Below are 19,282 nucleotides of genomic sequence, written 5' to 3'. Positions count from 1 at the left end.
ACCAGCCCCAGCCAAGCCGCCTGCTACGGATGCATTATTTTTTTGAAAGCTTTAAATTAAATGTGTGTTAAGGGAACAGGGTGGAGCGGCCCTACAGGCACCGTTCTGGCTCTGATTCCCACTCAGGATGGGCAGCGAGCCACTTTCTGGCAGCTTTCCATGTCAAATTCATCTGGGATATTTCAGGGCAAAATAAATGCCTGAGAAGCCCTCCGAGCAGCCCTGGAAGGCATTCCTGCAGGCTGGCGCCTGGTCCCAGACAAGTCACCCCTCCCAGGGTCGACGGCGTCACATTCCCGTGTCCCAGGCAGGGAAGGCCCAGCAGCAGAGGTGCCCACCTTCCATCCTGCAACCTCAGGACTCAGCCTGGGTCATCCCTGGAATGAGCCTTACCCAGAGCCTCGCTACTCTAGAAGCACAAAATATCCTCTGACGTCTTTCATTCATCACTCTTTCGGTTTCAATAAACACACTTAAATCATAAGTCAGCAGCGTCCGCAGCGGCTGCTGTCGCCACAGAGTCTGCAGACTGGACAGTCCACTGGCCTTTTCCCACTGTGCGAGGGGGAGCTGGTGCTCGATGCCTTTTGGATTTGTGCAAACCTCTGAACATACCCTTGAACTGTGCACACTCGGGGCACCGGGTGTGCAGGCTCACACGTGCACATGCACTAGGACTGCAGGCTCACACATGCATGCACACACAGGTATGCAGGCTCACACGCGAACACACGTACAAGGCACCAGGTGTGCAGGCTCACAGGTGCACACACCAGATGTGCACACACAGCCTCTCCCGGGCATCAGTTTGGCTCTCAAGGAACAGAGATCAGCACTTTGTCAGCTAGGAAGACTGGAACTTCCTCCACTGGGTGGCCCTGTTCAAATTTCCGGCACTTCATAAATTATCACAGTGAGCACAATGGCTTTCCAGTAATTATTTTTCCTTGTGATTCATAATTCTGTGTGATTCAAACCCCTCGGCTGTGCCCCGGTGCCCAATTACACAGCACCTGGCACCGAGTGCCCGGCCTGCTCACCAGAGAGCCCTCGGTGGAGTTATCTGGCGCTGACGCACCCCCACCCTTAACTCCTTTTACTGGTCATTTCTTTCCCAAAATGTTTTTAGTTATTAGAAAATTCTCTCTCTTATTTGTTCTGCTTCTCCCTCGATCCCTTTGTATATTCCATTTCCTGGGAAATGAAGTTTAACAGTGAGCTCAATAAAGCCCCTCTATGAACCCAAACAAATATTGATAAAAAGTTTGGGGCCACTGGGACTTTCTCTTTTTCTAATTAAAGCTGCTCTTCCTCAACCACTGGCATTCAAGATGGCTTTATATCTATTTCCTAGTCAATGTTTTCTTGTTCTGTTTAAGCAAATATTTTCACTTCCTATTATTTTCCATTGCAAATGTTCAGCATTTCAGCAGTATTGTGCATTAAAGTGGGATTTTTTTTTTCCTGGACAAATATGGATAAAAGGGAAAAAGAACCCTCAGGCTCTTTACCACCCCTTGGGCAACTCCAGGGTGTCTTGTCCTCAAAGGTTTTATGCAACCAAGGTTTGGGGAAAGATTGCAGGTCACTCTGACCTGGACAGGACCATGATCAGCAGGGTAGGTGCCCATGATCCACCACCCTGTTGGCTTCATCCAGGGAGCGGGCTGGCCTCTCCCAGGCCAGGTCTACTTCCCAGAAGCCTCTCGTGTCAGTTGTGTTGTTTAGAGAGCCAGGTCTCTGCCATAAACATGAGTTCTTGGAATCAGATTTGCAGCATGTGAGGGAAGCAGCAATGGGCTGGCTGCCAAATGTACCACCTACTCCCCCCACCCCCCACCCCCCAGCATTGCATACCAACCTCAGCCTTTACTGTGCAAAAATCCCCACGAAAATCATGTTTATGGAAATTATATCACCATGGCAACTGTAAAGGTCTCACAAGTATTTTTAAAATAGCAAATTACCAAAACCCACTTAGAAAGATCTAAAATCTGTTTCCTTATGGGCATTCGTGAACATACAGATTCTAACAAATACAAAACGTGTTTTGTGACATGACAGCCAAAAGTCAGTAAAAAGAGCTCCTGGCCCTGGGTTAACGGGACAGAGGGCTGAGTTTGTGAAAGTAAAGTTTGATTTGTATTGTTTTCCTAATAAGAAGTGGCATTTTCGATTTATTCTGGAAAATGACACCAAGACCTTCTGGTGCAGAAGAATGTGGGTAAGAGACCTGAGTTGCCGAAATACTATTTTCACATCACCGATATTATTACCTTCCCCACTCTGCAAGACAATTCCATTTTTAACCCATAGGTTTTTAGCAGTTGCATAAGCTTCTGCTGCTGTGATTTAGCCTGGCTGAATCTCTAATTATAAAACCTGCTTCTCAGAAGTCTGCACACAAATCACACAGGAGAGGAGGGGGGAGAGCAGATTCACAACTATCCAACTAGAACTTTTTAAAAACATAATTGGGATGGCTATCAAAGGGGATCCTTTTAAGTAGATGATGCATTACTCTTCGGTGTCTTTTGTAAAGACAAAATGTACTAGGCGTGTTTTGATGACTCGTCTCGTAACAAGGAATCATCGGGGCTTTACCAACTCAAACAGCGGAGGTTCTTGTTGTGAGTGGAAGAAAAAAAAGAAAAGAAACTATGAACAAACCATTTTATTCTTTAGCTGGTCTCCATCTCCAACGGGGGAGAGGGCAGGAGAAATGAAAGACAGAAAAGCTAAATCATGGGCCCTAGGGAGTGGAAAGGACACTGGACTGAGACGGTGACTTGCCTTCAATATCTTTTTTATCGCAGGAAGGGGAAGGAGGAAACAGGCCGGGCAGATGTTGCATCTTCCAAAATGATGATAAAGATGGAAAAATAGCCCATGGTCGCTTGAGAATGCTGAGCTGGTTCTGGAAGCTTGGCGGGTCTGTGGACTCACATGGGGGGAAGAGGGAGAGAGGTGGACTGAGCAGTGAATCTCTCAGAAAAGGCAGAGCTGCCCGGCCGGTGTGGCTCAGCGGTTGAGCATCGACCTAGGATCCAGGAGATCGGGGTTCGATTCCCAGTCAGGGCACATGCCCGGGTTGCGGGCTCGATCCCCAGTGGGGGGCATGCAGGAGGCAGCCGATCAATGACTCTCTCATTATTGATGTTTCTGTCTCTCTCTCCCTCTCCCTCCCTCTCTCTGAAATCAATAAAGATATATTTTAAAAAGAAAGAAAGAAAAGGCAGGGCTCCAGGGTGAAGGAGGGCAGTGACCCTGGGGCAACAAAGCTTCCAGCATCTGGGTTTCCTGGGGGAAAGGGGCGGAACCCTGGCTGGGGAAAGAGCTGGGCAGGTGGGCAGCAGAGAGATCTCTGAGCCGAGCAACAGGGGCCAGAACTGCCCAAGGAGGAGCTGTGGCTGGTGCAAAAACATGAAAAACCATAAAGGAAAACGCAGGAAGAAGATTCCTGGTTTGAACACCCCCCCCCCCCCCAAGCTCAGCACTGTCTCCAGCCCCCGCCCCTCCTCTTCCTTGCCCCTCCCCCAGCCCACGTGGGAATGTGGCATCTCACGAGCACTGAGAGCCATTTGGAAGCTGGACGCCCACACCTTTCAGACGGCAGGAGGCTCTGGCTCCTGTACAGGCTGTTCCAGAGCTTCCTGGAGGAAGACTGTTAGAAACCAACTTCTTTAGGAAAACTAGGGGGGAGGGGGGAAGGTGGGGGGAAGGGCAGTGATGCTAAGGGGGTGCCCGGTTAGGGTGCTAAACACAGACGTCTCTGTGCCAGTGGGGGTCCCAGCAGGAAAGAGAGGCTTGAGCCAGGGCCTGATGAAGGGACTATTCACAGAGGCCCAGGAAGGCCCAGGGAACCCCCAAGGAGATGAAATGCTGAGGATTAGAAACAGTGGGAGGCCATTCCCACCCCTGAGCCTGAAGGGGCAGGGAGAGGGGAGGGGGTATTGTCTGAGTCTGGAGAGGGCTAGGAGGTGGAGGAAGGGGGGCTGCAGGACAGAGGCCATGATCATGGTCAGGGAGCTGGAGGAGCCAACAGCCAACCTCTCTCCTTCTTTCCGCCATCCCTGCCAGTGCCTTCCGCTGGGGGACACACCTGAAGCAGGTGAGGCAGCCCATAGAGGTCAGCGTCCTGGCCCAGAGCAGGCCAGGGAAGGGTGGAGAATGGACGGGGAGGGAGGGGACACAGCGGGTGAAAGCTTCCTCGCCTGCCACGTCTGCAAGGGCAAGACTCACTCTTTCAGACTTCAGATCAGGCTGCGTGGCTGGGAGCAGAGTCTCCCCTCACTTTCTGACTTACAGGCACATGGTACGTAGAACCTTAACCTTACTTCTTTTACGATCTCCACACAAACAAGGAAGTGAGAATAATAACCACCCTTGCTGCAGATGGATACAAAGTGGAGCCTGGATGGGGACAGGGAGAACCATGGGGCCAAGGGTGCTGTTTCGACAGAGCTGGAATGAGAAGCCCGGCAGAGGCCACACTCCTCTTCCCAGCTCATCATCAGTCAGCAGGAAGGGCTGGGATCCTGCTGTGTGCTCTGCACTGGCCCACACATTAGGGAAGACACAAAAAAGATGTAGTCCAAGAGATAAGACTAACCCACATGATAAACTAGAACTCAAGACTAGACTGGTGGGTAGACCAGATAACCCAAAAGAGGAGACGCTTGATTTCAGTGCCTCTTATTTCCATCATTGCGCCCATTACCCCCGATTGATATGAATTGTCTTCAGACTTATGTTGAGAATCATGTGTGTTTCCCCTCATGATTGGTTGTGGTAACGATCCCCTGTTGTCTGGGGGTGGTGGGTGGGGAACCCCACGCAGAATATGAAATGATGGGATGCAAACAGCATTGGGGAGACATCACTGCTCACCCACCCCCTCCCCTGGGTCTGCCTTGAAGGAGTGCTTTGGCCAATCTCCAAGCACCCTGACACAGGGCAGGCCCAGCTCTCGACTCTCCAGGGGAACCTGCACTGGGAGATCTAGAACATCCTACGACATCAGCTGCATTGGGCTTAGGTGAGAAGCTAGTGGGGAAAATAAAACGCACAGCAGTCCCGCCCAAGAGTGGGCCCAAGCAATCAGGTATCTCGCCAAAGCCATGGTTTTTCTCCGCTTCCCTTTAGCCCAGGTCAGTTCCCAAACCCCTCTTCTCAGGATGTATCAGACTTAGAGTCTGGCCACGGGCACTGCCCAACCTGCATGGTTTGGTTCACCCTCCAATGCCCCCCTTTCTGCCTTGAGCCTTAGAACTCGAATTATTTGGGCCTAAGATGGTTATGTTTCTTTTTCCCTTCTGAGCCAAGCCACAGGAAGTTTCCACTTGTGTGTTCAACTCACATGGCCCCTCAGGGTAGCCAAGGCTAAGGGGCAGCTCTGCCATGCCCTCCTGGCACGGCACTGTCATTGGTTGTTGGTTTGAGGTTGGTTTCTTTGAGGTCCATGAATGCTTCTTGGACTCCATCCTGATATGTCAAAAAGAGGAATAACCAAGAATAAAAAGAATTCTCCAAATAGCTCTGTTGCATCGGGATCTGGTCCAGCTCTGGCTGAAGCATTTAAATTCCTGATCGGCCCCAAAGGATGGCTACAAATGCAGCCCGTTTAGTTCCAACCAGCCACTGCAGGGAACCTAGTTGTGGGCACTGGCCCAGCCTCCTGGGAAACTCACTTTCATTATAATCAAGCCTGTGCTGGTGGAGCAGAGACAACTCACACTCCCAAATGGCTACGATGAGCTTTGGTGCGACAATGGGCCTGTACTACTAAGGGTCCCTGGGAAAGCCTCTTTTGAGGGTCTGGGCCCTGCAAGCCAATGCCACCCTGCACCATGACTTTCTTCCTGTGGCTCCAGACGGTCCCTGAGTTAGCTAGAGCTGGTAGATAGACCGTAGGTGATAAGAAAGTGAATGTGACAAACTTCAGGTACAGTAATTTGGATTTCGGTGCAATTGCTGTGTCTAAACTATATGAGCATGTTTGGCTTTTAACCATATGCTTTTTTTTCTTAGAGTTTTTTTAAAATATGTTTTTATTGATTTCAGAGAGAGGAAGGGAGAGGGAGAGAGAGAGAGAAACATCAATGATGAGAGGGTCATTGATCGGCTGCCTACTGCACGCCCCCGACTGAGGATCGAGCCTGAAACCCGAGCATGTGCCCTGACCGGGAATCGAACCGCGATCTCCTGGATCCTAGGCCGATGCTCAACTGCTGAGCCACGCCGGCCGGGCTAACCATATAATTTTTTAACTTTTTATTTTAAAATACTTTCAAACTCACAGAGACATTTCAAGAATAATACAGAGGACTCCTGTCCTCCCTTCAGCTAAATTGCCAGTTTGTAACACTTTACATTTGTTTTATTTCTCTCTCTTTCTTTCTTCGTATTATTATTTTTCTGAACCATTGTGAATAGGCTAAATATATCATAGCCTTTTGTTCCTTAATATTTCAGTGTGTTTCCAAAGAACAAAGGTATTCTGTTACACAGTCATAGTATGGATTTCAACTTCAGGAAATGTGATACGGATATAATATTTTACCTAAGCTACAGTCCATTTCCCAATTTTCTCAGTTATCTCCATAATGTCCTTATTGGTATTCATTTTTCCTCCAGCACACGATCATGCTTTGCATTTAGTTGTCATGTTTTTAGTCTTTTTAAATCTTTCATGACAATGATATGTTTGAAGAATACAGGTTAGGTATTTTGTAGAATGTCCTCAATGTGGGCTTTTCTGATATTTCCTCATGAATCAATTCGGGTTGTACACCCCCAGCCTGAATACTACAGAAGTGATGTGTGTCCCTCTCAGGACATCACATCAGGAGGCATGTGAGGTCTGCCAGCCCCTCCTCATTGATGCTAATTTTTTAACAGTTTTCTTGAAATATAATGCACACACTGTAACATTCACCCATTTAATAATCCAGTGGCTTCAGTATATTCAGTTAGGTAACTATGACCATAATCAAGTTTAGATCATTTTCATCACTCCCCCAAAACCCCACACCCATTACAATCCTGCCCCAGATCCTCCCAATCACCCTAGTCCTCCCCCCACAATTACTTTCTGTCTCTGCAGATCTGCCCAGTCCGGACATTTCATATCAGAGGAATCGTACAACACGTGGTCTTTCGCAACTGGCTTCTTTCACCTGGCACAATGTTTTCAAGGTCCAGGTAAGGTGGGTTTTTTTTTTCACCCAGTCAAGATGCTATCTGGTTTCTTCACTGGATGGCTTTTTTTCTTGCAAGTTATAAGCATTCTGCAGAGAGACCCTTTCAGATCATGCTAATATCCTGCTCCTCATCAAAATTTCCCCCTAGATTTAATTTGATGGCTGTTGACCAAACCAATCTCTATTAAAGTGGTTTACTAAGATTGATCACCACCATCTCTCTCCACCTCCCACTTATCTGTCATTAGCTCTACAACTCAAAAAGATGGATGGTGGCCTGACTCTTCTCAGTAACACTGTGACTGTTCCCAACAAATACCCCAGAGAATAGGCCCTATGTCTCTATGATGGGGCAGCCAACATCCCGCCTCTGCCCATGTCCCTCCCCTGAGTGACCAGTACAGCAAGGACTCCTCAGAGACACACGTGCTGTGGTACAACACCCCTGACCCTGCCTGCAGTCCTGAGAACTCTGCCCCTTCCCTCTAAGCTAGGAATGCTGAGAAGGGACACAAAAGCCTAAGTCCCTTGGATAAGGGCTCACTAGGTTAAAGGAACGAGGGCCTGCCCTTGGCTCCACCACCAGAAGTCAGTATGCATGCATAGCCTACTTCCACCAATACCTATTGGAAAGGTGCTAGGTGCTGGGGGAGGCAGAAGGGGAGGAAAGCATAGCCCCTCCCCTCAAGGAGATGATTCAAGGATAAGATTAAGACAAAAACAGAAGAACCAGAATTTAAGGACTAGAATTTAAGGAGAACAAGAGGAGTGTCCTAAGTGGCTTGACAGTCCCAGGGAGCTCACCACGTGGGAGCGATCAAGAAAGGCTTGGAGGGGCAGTGGAGATGTGCCTTGAAGGCTGAGTAGGATTTAGAGATGATGGTGGGGAGTTCCAGGCAGGAGCAGAAACATATGGGCAGCACCTAGTAAAAGCCAGTTGCCCAGTTGGACTAAACAAAGGGAGGGAAGCCCGGCCAGTGAGGCTCAATGGTTGAGTGTCGACCCATGCAGCAAGAGGTTGCTGGTTCAGTTCCCAGTCGGGGCACATGCCTGGGATGTGGGCTTAATCCCCAGTAGGGGGCGTGCAGGAGGCAGCCGATTGAAGTGTGTGTGTCTCTCTTTCCCTTCTCCCTCTCCCTTCCTCTCTCTCTAAAAAATCAATAAAAACATATTTTAAAGATAAATAAATAAAGGAGGGGAAAGCGTAGGTGAAGTTCATTGAATCCTTGTGGGTCCAATGTAGAAAATGAAGTTGGCTCCAGGGACAGTGGGGAGCTATTGAAGACTTCAGAGCAAAAGAATGGTCAGAGCTGACACATGAGAAGAGATATGCTTAACTGCTAACACAGGAGTCTATTAAAACAGCAACATTAAAAAAAAATAATAAAATAACTAAATAAAACAGCAACATAATAGCATTGCTGCACTGAGCGGGGACCCAGGAAGACCCCCGTCCATCTGAACCTCTCTTGGCGCTCCCTTCTGCAGCTTGGCCTAAGGGTGACCCTTCTCAGAACAAGGCAATGCCCACAACCAGGGCCAGAGCCCATCTGTCTCCACCTCAGCAACGCCCGTTATGCTCCTGGCGCCGTGCTAGTCCGTTTTCATTGAGAAAGTTTTCCTTCTTGGTGAAATGCTTCTTTTCAAAACAAAACAGAAAATAAAATATGACAACCTCCCAAACAGTGTTTGTTCCGGAAGCCTCCAGGCTGCTTGCGTCTGGCCCATCTGCGGCACCAATGTGGGACGAAGGCTCCTGCACAGAACTCAGACAGCGACACGAAGGCTCCCAAACAGTCACTCCTCCCCCAAAGCACCTCAAGGTGTTCTTGTCACCTTAAGCTTCTGAGCAAATAGTGAGACTGGAAGACAGGCCAGGGGAAGGAACTTGCTATACCTTGAAAAAGTGACTTCTGTGATATGTAAATATATCTCAGTAAAGTTATTAGCAGGGGAAAAGGCTGGGCAGTGAGAAGGTGGTCCAGGTGGCAGGATCTGATGCAGTCACGGATAGGTCACGTGTGGTCTCTGCAGCCCTCACCAGATCTTTATAAAACACTGGTGCACTCACTTAATTCAACAAGTAGTAATAAACCATCTAGTATAAGGCGGATGCTATGGTGGGCAGAAAGGCCTCAGGCTGGGGTAAGTGATGGTGACATTTAAGAATTTAAGAGCATTGAGTGCCAGAGGAGGCCTCTCATGTGTAAAATGAATGGTAGTATTTTGGATATACTGGGTTAAGTAAAATACAGGGTGAGCCAAAGTAGGCATACAGTTGTGAGTAAGCAAAACAGAGTTTATTCTTATATTATTATTTCTTAATTATTGTATTACAACTGTAAACCTACTTTTGCCCACCCCTGTATACTGTTAATGTTAATTTCACCTGTTCCTTTTTATTTTTTATAATATAGGTGCTGGAAAATTTAGATTACATCTGTGGCTAATGTTACATTTCTTTTGGAAAGTTCTGGCCTAGGGCCTTGTTGGTCATAATAAGGACCTGAGCTTTTACTTGAGTGACATGGGAGACACTAGAGGGTTTCCAGCTCAAAAGTGACATGATCTGACTCGCTTGTGTTTTAAAACGATCACTCTGGCTGCCATGTTGAGGAGAGACTATAAGAGTCAATAAAGGCAAGCAGACCATTTAAGAGGCCATTGGAATCATTCAGGAAGAAATGGAGGCTTGAGAAGTAGTCAGATATTGAATCGATTTTGAAAGCAGAGCCAAGAGTATTTCCTGATAGATTGGGCATGGGATGTGAGGAAAAAAGAAGTCCAGGATGAGTAGCAGTTTGGGGCCTGAGTTTCAGAAAGGATGCCATTTGCTGTGATGGGGACAGATAAGATTGGGGGGGGGGGGGGAATCAGGAGTTTAGCTTTGGATAAGTTAACTCCAGGATGTCTTTTGGATTCCAAGGGGAGATGCTGAGAAGTCTGTTGAATGTAACACTCTGGAGTTGGAGGGAGGGGTCCGAGCTAGAGATCTGCATTTGTGAGTCAACATCCTAAGGATGCAATTGAAAGCCAGGAGCCTGAGCATGAACATCAAGGGAGTGAGTGTAGGCTGAAAAGAGATCAAGATCAAAGAGAAGATGGGAGATAAAGGAGATCAAGTGCCCTGGGGGACTCCCAAGTTTGGAGTTGATGAGATGAGCAAAGGAAGCGGGAGGTATAAGGAAAACCAGGAGAGGGCGGTGTCCCAGATGCCAAGTGAAGGCAGCATTTCCAGGAGAAAGAAGCGACTATTGTGCCCAGTGCTACTGAGAGGGCCAGGAAGACCCAGGCAGAGGATTGACCTTGGAGAAGTCAGCAACCTGGAGGTGACTGGCCATTCCTGTAGGTGAGTGATAGAGGCAAAATATGATTAGAGGGGGTTCAAGGGGAAGTGAGAGAAGAGGGGTTGGTGACAGCAAATCCAGACAACTTCAGGGAACCCAGCTGTAAGGGGCAGAAGAGAAAGGAGCAGTGGCCGGAGCGAGGAGGTAGGATCAGGAGAGGCTATTTTTCAAAGACGGGAGAGAATTTTAGCATGTGTGTATTTAGCTTCCAGGAATGAGCTATTAGACAAAGAAAAACTGATGATGCCAGAGAGGGTGGGAATTCTTCTGATGTTTCTCTAATCTCCAAAGTATGCTTATATTGCCGTTTCGTGTTTTATCAACTTTAGACATCAGTTATTGACTTTCTACACTGATACATAAGAAGTAGCCTAATACCTTACCCCCAACTCTATTCTACTCTTGTCCCAACATTGTCCCAGCACACTGCTATTGTCCCATAGTCCCAACATATCACTATTTCAGTTCATCTATTGATTACTTTGGTAACCTTTATTTCTTGGTCTATCGATTACACACAGCATCTCTTGATCTCCCACTTTTTATGAGGAGGGTATTCACACACCCCTAACCTACCCTCTATGTGTTACTCAGCTCTGGTGGGTGTGCTAGGATAAAAACAATACTATAAACAAAAACAAAAAACCTTAGCAACTCAGGCATATTTATCACTCGCATGCCATGCCAGGCCCTGCTTCTGATTTCCTCTTTATTCTGGGAGCCAGGTTGAAGAGCAGTCCCCATCTGAGACCTTCCATGCTCATGAGAGAGGGGGGAAAAACAATCGCAGAAGCTCACAATGCCTCTTAAAGTGTCAGCTCAGGCAAAGTGTCTGCTCAGGCACGGCCTATGTCACTCCCACTTACACTCAATTCGTCAAAGCAAGTCACATGCCCAAGCTTGACATCAATGGGCAGGGAAGGAAGTACTCCCCTCCCCCAGGAGGTGTGGCAAGCTACAGGAGGACAGTGAGTTATTGGAAGCAATAATTCAATCTATCACAATTGCCCTTCTCTTCCAACTGCCCTACTCCTTCGTCTGCCAACTTCTAAGGGGTTGTGCTCTTCAGTTTATATTATCAAGGTGGGCCCAGCCAGCGTGGCTCAGTGGTTGAGTATCGACCTAGGATCCAGGAGATCAGGGTTCGATTCCTGGTCAGGGCTGTGGGCTCAGTCCCCAGTCGGGGGCGTGCAGGAGGCAGCCGATCAGTGACTCTCTCATTATTGATGTTTCTATCTCTTCCTCTCCCTCTCCCTTCCTCTCTCTGAAATCAATAAAGATATATAAAAAATATATATGCTTTATATTGTCAAGGTGGAAAATCTTCATATCCTTCTTTATAGCTATTTTAAGTAGTCTTCAGTGCTTTGTCTGTGTTTGGTTTTAGAAGTTGAAAACCACTGAGCAGCCTTCAGAGCATTATGACTAAGCAAATATTCTAGGCTGCAGAGTCAAAGAGAACCTAAGAGCTGTATTGTGCACCACTGGTCCAATAACAGGCCCTATGCACTTAAAAGAATTTTTCTCACATTCCCCCACTTGCTCAAAATTAGGCCACTTTTTTATTTGCTTCACATAAGAGCTATGCCTTTCATGAAAATGTTTGTGTTCTTCCGGAAGTTGCTGATTACCTCTCTTTCATATTGTTGGTAGAAAAAGCACATGCCTTCTTCTTCGGATCCCTAATATCTCCCAAATTTTCCAGTCATTGTTTGGAACCTTTCATTCTTTTCAAAGCCTGCTCACCCCCTGATCTCACTGGGCAGGTTCCTTCATTTGGGGATCCTAATGCTTTTGCATAACTTTTTGGCTTAACTGCAGTTACTAATTGCCTCTTGTTTTTCTCGCTTACTTTCTGTTTTTTATCACAACTTTAATTTCTTACAGTATCGCAATAATACTCTCTACTCTGTGAAATGCCCCCTCCTCCACCGCCCTCAGAGACCACTTTCCTGGAGCTTCCTGTCCTCCTACTCTAATGAAGACTGACTGCTCTCCAGGCCTGCAAATGATTCTATCCTGGGGTTGCCTTTCATGGCTGCCCTGAATTGGATGAATTATTTCCTGGATCTCTTATCTTCTTTCTTGATTTATACTGTTGTTTACTAAAATGTACCCTCAAAGTACTTCCTTTGAAAAGTTAAATAGGATATAAACTTCCTTGGTCCTTACCTGGATATACACTTCCAGATCCTGGCCTGCCTCACTTCTTATGTAAAATTAAGCTGTGGGGCCACATGATTTCTAATGCCTATTCCTGGAGTATAATTCTAGTTAATATGTATTCACAAATAACATACTACGTCAAGGAGAAATTTTAAATGGTTGCTGTTCTCAAGGAACTTACATATAGATCGACAAAGAATAAACTCTTGAAAGAGTAACAGAAAGCCAACACTACAAAAGATGCCACAAGGTAGAACATAATAAATACCATTTTGAGCCTTAGGCCTAGAGGGGAGAGAAAGAGAAGAAGCTGAACCAGCCACTGGTTCTCCTACAGGGGAAGCAAGACCTCAGTTGAGTGTCAAAGAGTAGGCAGTATATTGGGGATAGATTAAATGCTTATGAATATTCAACAGGAGATTAATGGCCAACATTAGTCTGACAGTATGGTCAACTGTCCCACTTTCCCTCCCACTATCGAAGTTATCAGTATTTTCATTTCACCAAGTCAATCAAGATAGATATAATTTTTAAAACTGAAAGTGTAATTTTACCCCTGACCAACAGACAAACTCTCTGGCTATTTGGGGGCGTCACAGTTAACTTTGCTTACGTGTATGAGTAATTGTTTATATCCTTATAAACGTCCTACTTGTTGGACTATGAAGATACAGGCAGTGGTCTTTATCGGTAGAGTGTCACTGAATAGAACTAGGTGACTCTCTTACCATCATCTTTATTTTTAATCATCACCCGAGGGTATGTTTCCACTGATTTTTAGAGATGAAGGGAGGGAGAGAGAGAGAGAAACATCAATGTGAGAAACAACGATCGGTCGTCTCCCATACCCATCCCAACTAGGGTTGAACCCTAAACCTAGGTATGTGCCCTGGTAATGGGAATCGAACCTGCAATCCTTTAGCGTACGGGGCGACACTCCAACCAACTGAACCACCCGGTCAGGGCACCGTCATCCATCCATTTTTAAAATTTGGTTTTTTTGTTCCAGTGAGGAATCAGAGAGATCATAAATCATTTCTGCTTCCCATCCTCTCCCCAGAAGAGGAAACATCCCTCTTCCTGGCCTGAGTGTCATCCCAACAGCGCTGTTGCTTGGATCGAGAAGTCACCAGGGAATTGTAAAGACTGGGCTTCTCCATGGCAGGTCTTCCATGGGCCTGCGACACCTACATGCCTTCATCCATCCCAACACTTGCACTCTTGTCCAATTTGCAAATGAGGAGAGGACTTGTAGGGAAGGAAGCTTCCAGAAAAAAAAGATCTTTGGGCCAATGATCTGCCCAGTTTCCAGACAGTAAGAGTGACATGAGGATAGAAGGAGCTTGGGGCCATGTGATGGGTTTTTTCTGCAGGGTCTAACCTAATACTACTCCCTCTGGGAGGCTTTCTCTAGCCCCCAATCCAGGAAAAATTAATTGTGGCCAAAACACTGTTCCTGCTGCCATCGTGGCATTTATCAAGCTTAAACAAAGTTTGCATCAATTGCTCTCAATAATCAAGGACATCCTGGCTGATTTATTTACTGTCACATCCCCAGTGCCTGGCCTGCGGTGGATGCTCTGTGTTTGTGGAATGAATGAGTGAATGGATTTAAATTGGCTGCATTTCCTCAAAGAGCAGAGCCAGACGGGAATATTCAGTTTTCACAGGAGCTTCCGCTAAGCCAAGAGGACCTAGAGATGTGGAGGGCAGGGGTGGGAGTCCGGAGGTGGAGGGACCGCCTGCAAATTTTGCCTGAGCTGATTCGTCGTACAGGACTCCACTACAGGTCAAGGGGAGCAGAGAAATCAACAAATACTCAGAAGAAAGGTCCAGAAAGGCACCCCCCCACACACACCCCTAGAGATGGAACCAGTGTCAGCTCCACAGAAGGACAAAGAGCAAGAGGGACCCACCATCTCCAGAGCACTCCCTACGCGCCAGACCCCTGAGCTCTGCATAATCTCATTCCATTCTCCCAGCAACCCCGAGAGACAGGCACCCCTGGTTCACAGATCTGCCCAGGATCAGGACCCCTTCCGTGCCGAAAGGAGCAGGGGCCTGTGCACCCAGGCAACTCTACAGGGACAAAATGAAAACCGCCTGGATTCAATCACTGAAAATTCAGAAGTCTGTACACCCATGACCCACCTGTTTTATTACTTTTGTGCTTTCCTTATTTTCTCCTGGCTTCTCGGAAAGGTTTCTCACAAAAATCCCACAGGATTCTGATCTAACAAAGGAAAGCGTGTAGAGGGGGAAACTGGGTCCCTAAGGGGGTGGGGGGCGGAGGACAGGGGCCTGCAGCAAAGGTACCTAGTGAGATGAGACCCAGGAGGGCAGGCACAGATGCACAGGTGGGCTGCTGCCTCCCGGGGGTGGCTCCCTCGCTCAGCAGGGACTTGGCACAGCCTCTCCCACCTGGCACCAATTTGTTTGTTTCCTCAAAAGACCATAGGGTGGCATTTATTTCACCACTTTAAAAATAAAAGAAAAAAAAGTGGAATTGGGATGCGGTCCTGCTGGTGATCTTCACATCCCAGAGAGAGGGACAGGCAATGTGTTTATACTCCAGCAGGTGGAATTTCTGACACAGCTAAATGAACATCAGCTAGCCTCCTCCTGGCGTCTAAATGCACAAGGTGCCAGCCAGGGACAAGGCCGATCTTAGGCTGCTGGAGGCCACCTAGCCTGCTCAGGCAGATGTGCTGCTCTGGCCACCGCATCCCCGCAGACATAAAGACAAGCAAGGGAAAGTGGACATGTCCTGCGTGGGTGGGTGTGACCCTCTCCCAGCCAGGCCCAAGCTAAGCTGGCTAAGAGCAAGGCCGTGAGAAAGGCCAGAGTCCAACAGAAAACCACTTCTGGCTGACCTCGGTTCTTGGGAACTTGGAGCCAGACGCTGGCAACTAGCTGGCCCGCAGGGGCAGGCTGGCTCCTGAAGAGGGCACAAAGGTGCCCCCCTCTCTGTCCGCACAGAATTGGAGAGGGGGCACCTCTTAGCAAGAAGAACAGCCAGAGCCAAGCAGGCAACCTGGGAGTGGGGGGAGGGCCTGCAGATATTTGAGGCTGGGGATCAAAGAGGGTCAGGGAAACTTATCCCCCCTCCCTTACCCACCCTTCGGCATGCCTATCTCTGTGATGGGCCCTTGTTTTAAAATTTGGAACAGGGGTGCCATCAGGGTCCCTCCAGGCAGCCAGACTCCAACGCGGAATTGCATGGGCGCGCTCTCCACTTTCAAAGGGACTGAAGGAAGGGGGCTGAGTTCGGAGTGACCTCTGTCCAGGTGCGGCCCAGACCCACAGGTACCCGCCCTGGCCGTAGTGGCTCCGTTGGTTGGGTGTCCTCCCCGCACCAGAAGGTTGCGGGTTGATTCCCGGCCCGGCCCGGCACAGGCCGGGGTTGCGGCCTCGATCCCCAGGAGGCAGCCAGAAGATGTTACGCTCTCACGATGTTACTCTCTCACGTGGATGTTTCTCTCTCCCTCCCTCCCTGTCTCTCTAAATATCAATTTTTTTTTTTAATTTAAAAAATAAAACCCACAGGTATCCAAACTAATCACCCCCCAGCCCCTTGGCGACCCGCGGGGTGCTGGTGGAAAGGCGGGCTCTCTGAAAGGAGGCGAAGGAGTCCCTGGCTAAAGAGCGCGCCCCCCACCCGTCCGCACCCCGCGAACGCAGGCGGGGCTGCGGCGTCTCCTAAGCCCGGCTCGTCCCCCTGCTCCCCAGCTCCGCGGACTTCTCGGACTCCCGGGACTCGGTGGCCGCAGCGCTCCGGTCCGGTCCGGGGCCCCTTGGAGAAAGGGGTGCGCGGCGGAGAGAAGGGGCGGGATTTGGGGGGACACCTGGAGGGGAGCTGTCCTGACAGGCGCCCAGGGGCTCCAACATTCCCCCGCAAAGTTTCCGGCTCTTGGGGCCGGACAACCGCTTTCACAGGTGGGGGAAGGTGAAAGGCGGGTGGGGGAGCCCTGCGCGCTGGGGGGCGCCTGCTCCACGCGCCGTCGCCGTCGGCCAGGGGGCGCTGGGAGCGCGGCCGGCGCACTTGCAGCCGCAGGCGCCACCCGAGGACCGCTCCCGGCCCTGCCCCGCCTGCCCTCCCGCGGCGGGCCCGGGGCGCGGGGGTCGCGGCCGCCGCTTCTTACCTAAACCCGGCACGAAAGTGTTGAGGAAGAGGCAGATGACGGCCACCGGGAAGGGCATGTAGGGGATGGCAGCGCGCAGGGGGCCCTTCTTCTCGCGGACCTGCACGACCACCCCGCTAGACGAGGACGCCCCCCGGGGGTCCGCCGCCGCCGCCGCCGCCGCCGTCTCGGCGTCTTTGTGCGAAGGATCCATCGCGGGGCGCGCTCCCCGGGAGCCGGGCTGCCGCCCAGCGCACAGCGGGCGGGGGGCGGGGGGACCGGCTCCGGGCTCCGGGCTCCGGGCTCCGCGCCGAGCTCAGGCGGCCGGTGCGCTCCGGGCGCGGCGCAGCTGGCAGGGAAGCCGCGCTCCCGCGTCCCCGCGTCCCCACGCGCCCGGCCCTCTGCCGCGCGCTGCGAGGCGCCCCCACACCCCGGTGAGCGGAGGAGAGGGCGGCGTGACACTCGGCGACAGCGCTCCGGCGCCCCTCCCCGCCGGGCCCCTTCCCCGCCCTTCTCTCCGCCCCCACCCCACCCCCCTAAAAATACCACTTACAGATCAGGGCGCAGGGCAAGAAAGTAGAAGAGGGAGCGCAGAGCGAGCGGGCTGTCCAGACACTGGGGGGGACGGGCACACCGCGCCCTCCCTCGACAGGTGACTCGGGCGGGGACCCCCGCCAAGGACAGTGAGAACGGGCCGCGCGTCCTCGGAGGGCAGGCTCGGGAAAGCCTCGAGCTGGAGGAGGGAGAGGCAGGCACGGATCGCAGGGCGCCTGCCCTAGGAGGCCTTCGGTTCACTCTGATTTAAACGGACTAGTTTCACCGCGCGGCAGCGATCTCAGGCTTGGAAATAGAGCCTAAAGCAGGAGGCAGCTTTTCCAACGGGTCTCCGCCAAACTGATTAAAATGGGACCCTCTGCCCCGCCGGGGTGGCTCAGCTGGCTGAGCGATGTCCCGTGCACCGTAAGGGTTGCAGGTTCGGTTCCCGTCGGGGCACATCCCTGGGTTGCAGGTTTGATCCTGAGCGGAGGAAAATAGGGAGGCAACTGGTGGGTGTTTTTCTCTCTCCCTGCCTTTCTCTAAGCATGTCCTCGGGTGAGGATTTTGTGGGGGGTTTTTTAAACACACACACACATACATACATACATACATACATACATACATACATACATACATGCTGGGTACCATCCCCTGAATTGTCCTGGACGACAACCTGGCCGCCTGTGTGCTCGACGTGGTGGTTAAAAAGCCAACGAGGACACAGCGCCTCCTGGTGTTGACAGTGCGGCAGTTGGTGGAAGCAATGGGAATAGGCCGTCCTGTGTCCAACTCGGCAGCAGGAGGTCCCACATTGAATTAGATTTTCTGAATAATGCCGCACTCACCTCCACATGGGAAAAAGTGAGCGGATGCAGGCAATGCCTCTTACCTTAGGGAGGGTTCAATGCATCGGAATTATCCTGAAATTCAGGAGACCGTGGGAAGAATTGGAAAGATGCAAATCCACTTCCCAGTAATCCTCTTTCTGCAGGAGTAATAGTAAAACAGTCCCGGGGCTCAGAGGAAGGATGCCAAAAGACCATGGATTATTTTATTGGTATCTGATTAAAATAATTTTAAAAGTAGATGGTCAACAGGGGTTAGTGGTGATACTGGTGGACACACACAGTAACCAGCTTAGGCCTGGCAGTCATCAGAGAACAGGACTGAAAGTTTTAGTCTCTCTTTAGCCACTAATTGCCTGTATGACTTAGGAGAACTCATTTAGCCTTTTCTGGGCTTGAGTTACTGTGATTGTAAAATCAAAGCAAGATTCAATTTAATACACATTTACTGAAGGCCTAATATGACTTAGCTTATGGGTAGAAAGAAAGGAGCAAAACCCAGCCCCTGCCTTTAAGGATCTCATAGATGAGGGATACTAACAACCCCAATGATAGGATTTCAGACAGTGACAAATGTAACTGGGAAGCTGAAGGTGCTAAGAAAACATGAACCTGTGTGTGAAGCCAGCTAGAATGGGGGGAAAGCATTTGGGAGGTCTCCCAAAGAAGGTGATACTGAATGAAGCCTGAGCAGTGACTAGAGTTAACTATTTGCTGGAGATTTATTTATTTACTTAATTTAAATATTCAGATAAGTTCTTTTTTTTCCTTAAAATTTTATGTATTTCAGAGAGAGGAAGAGTGAGAGGAATAAAAACATCAATGATGAGAGAGAGTCATTGATCAACTGCCTCCTGCACGCCCCCTGCTAGGGATCGAGCCCGCATCCCGGGCATGTGTCCTTACCGTGAATCGAACCCCAATCTCCTGGGTCATATGCCGATGCTCAACAGCTCAGCCACACTGGCTGGGCAAGATTTATTTTATCTTAAACAAATACTTATTTATCCAAGCACTCCCTGCAGGCATCATTCTAAGAGCTTTACACATTTTAACTCATTTCA

General features: G+C 49.6%; 1 protein-coding gene across 1 annotated transcript in view; it reads right to left on the bottom strand.

Moving 5' to 3' along the window:
• STUM (stum, mechanosensory transduction mediator homolog) overlaps positions 1 to 17,080 on the bottom strand; it is a 40,621-nt gene extending 23,541 nt beyond the window's left edge. The window contains exon 1 of the mRNA XM_081124196.1: positions 16,858 to 17,080. Within this exon, the coding sequence (XP_080980322.1) occupies positions 16,858 to 17,050 (193 nt within the window). The 5' untranslated portion in view covers positions 17,051 to 17,080. The remainder of the gene's footprint in view (positions 1 to 16,857) is intronic.
• Between the last annotated feature and the right edge of the window lie 2,202 nt (positions 17,081 to 19,282).

Source organism: Miniopterus schreibersii, assembly GCF_964146895.1.
Source record: "Miniopterus schreibersii genome assembly, chromosome: 21".
Taxonomy (NCBI): domain Eukaryota; kingdom Metazoa; phylum Chordata; class Mammalia; order Chiroptera; family Miniopteridae; genus Miniopterus; species Miniopterus schreibersii.
Note: the sequence above shows the minus strand (reverse complement) of the source record. Positions and strands in the feature narration are given on the sequence as shown.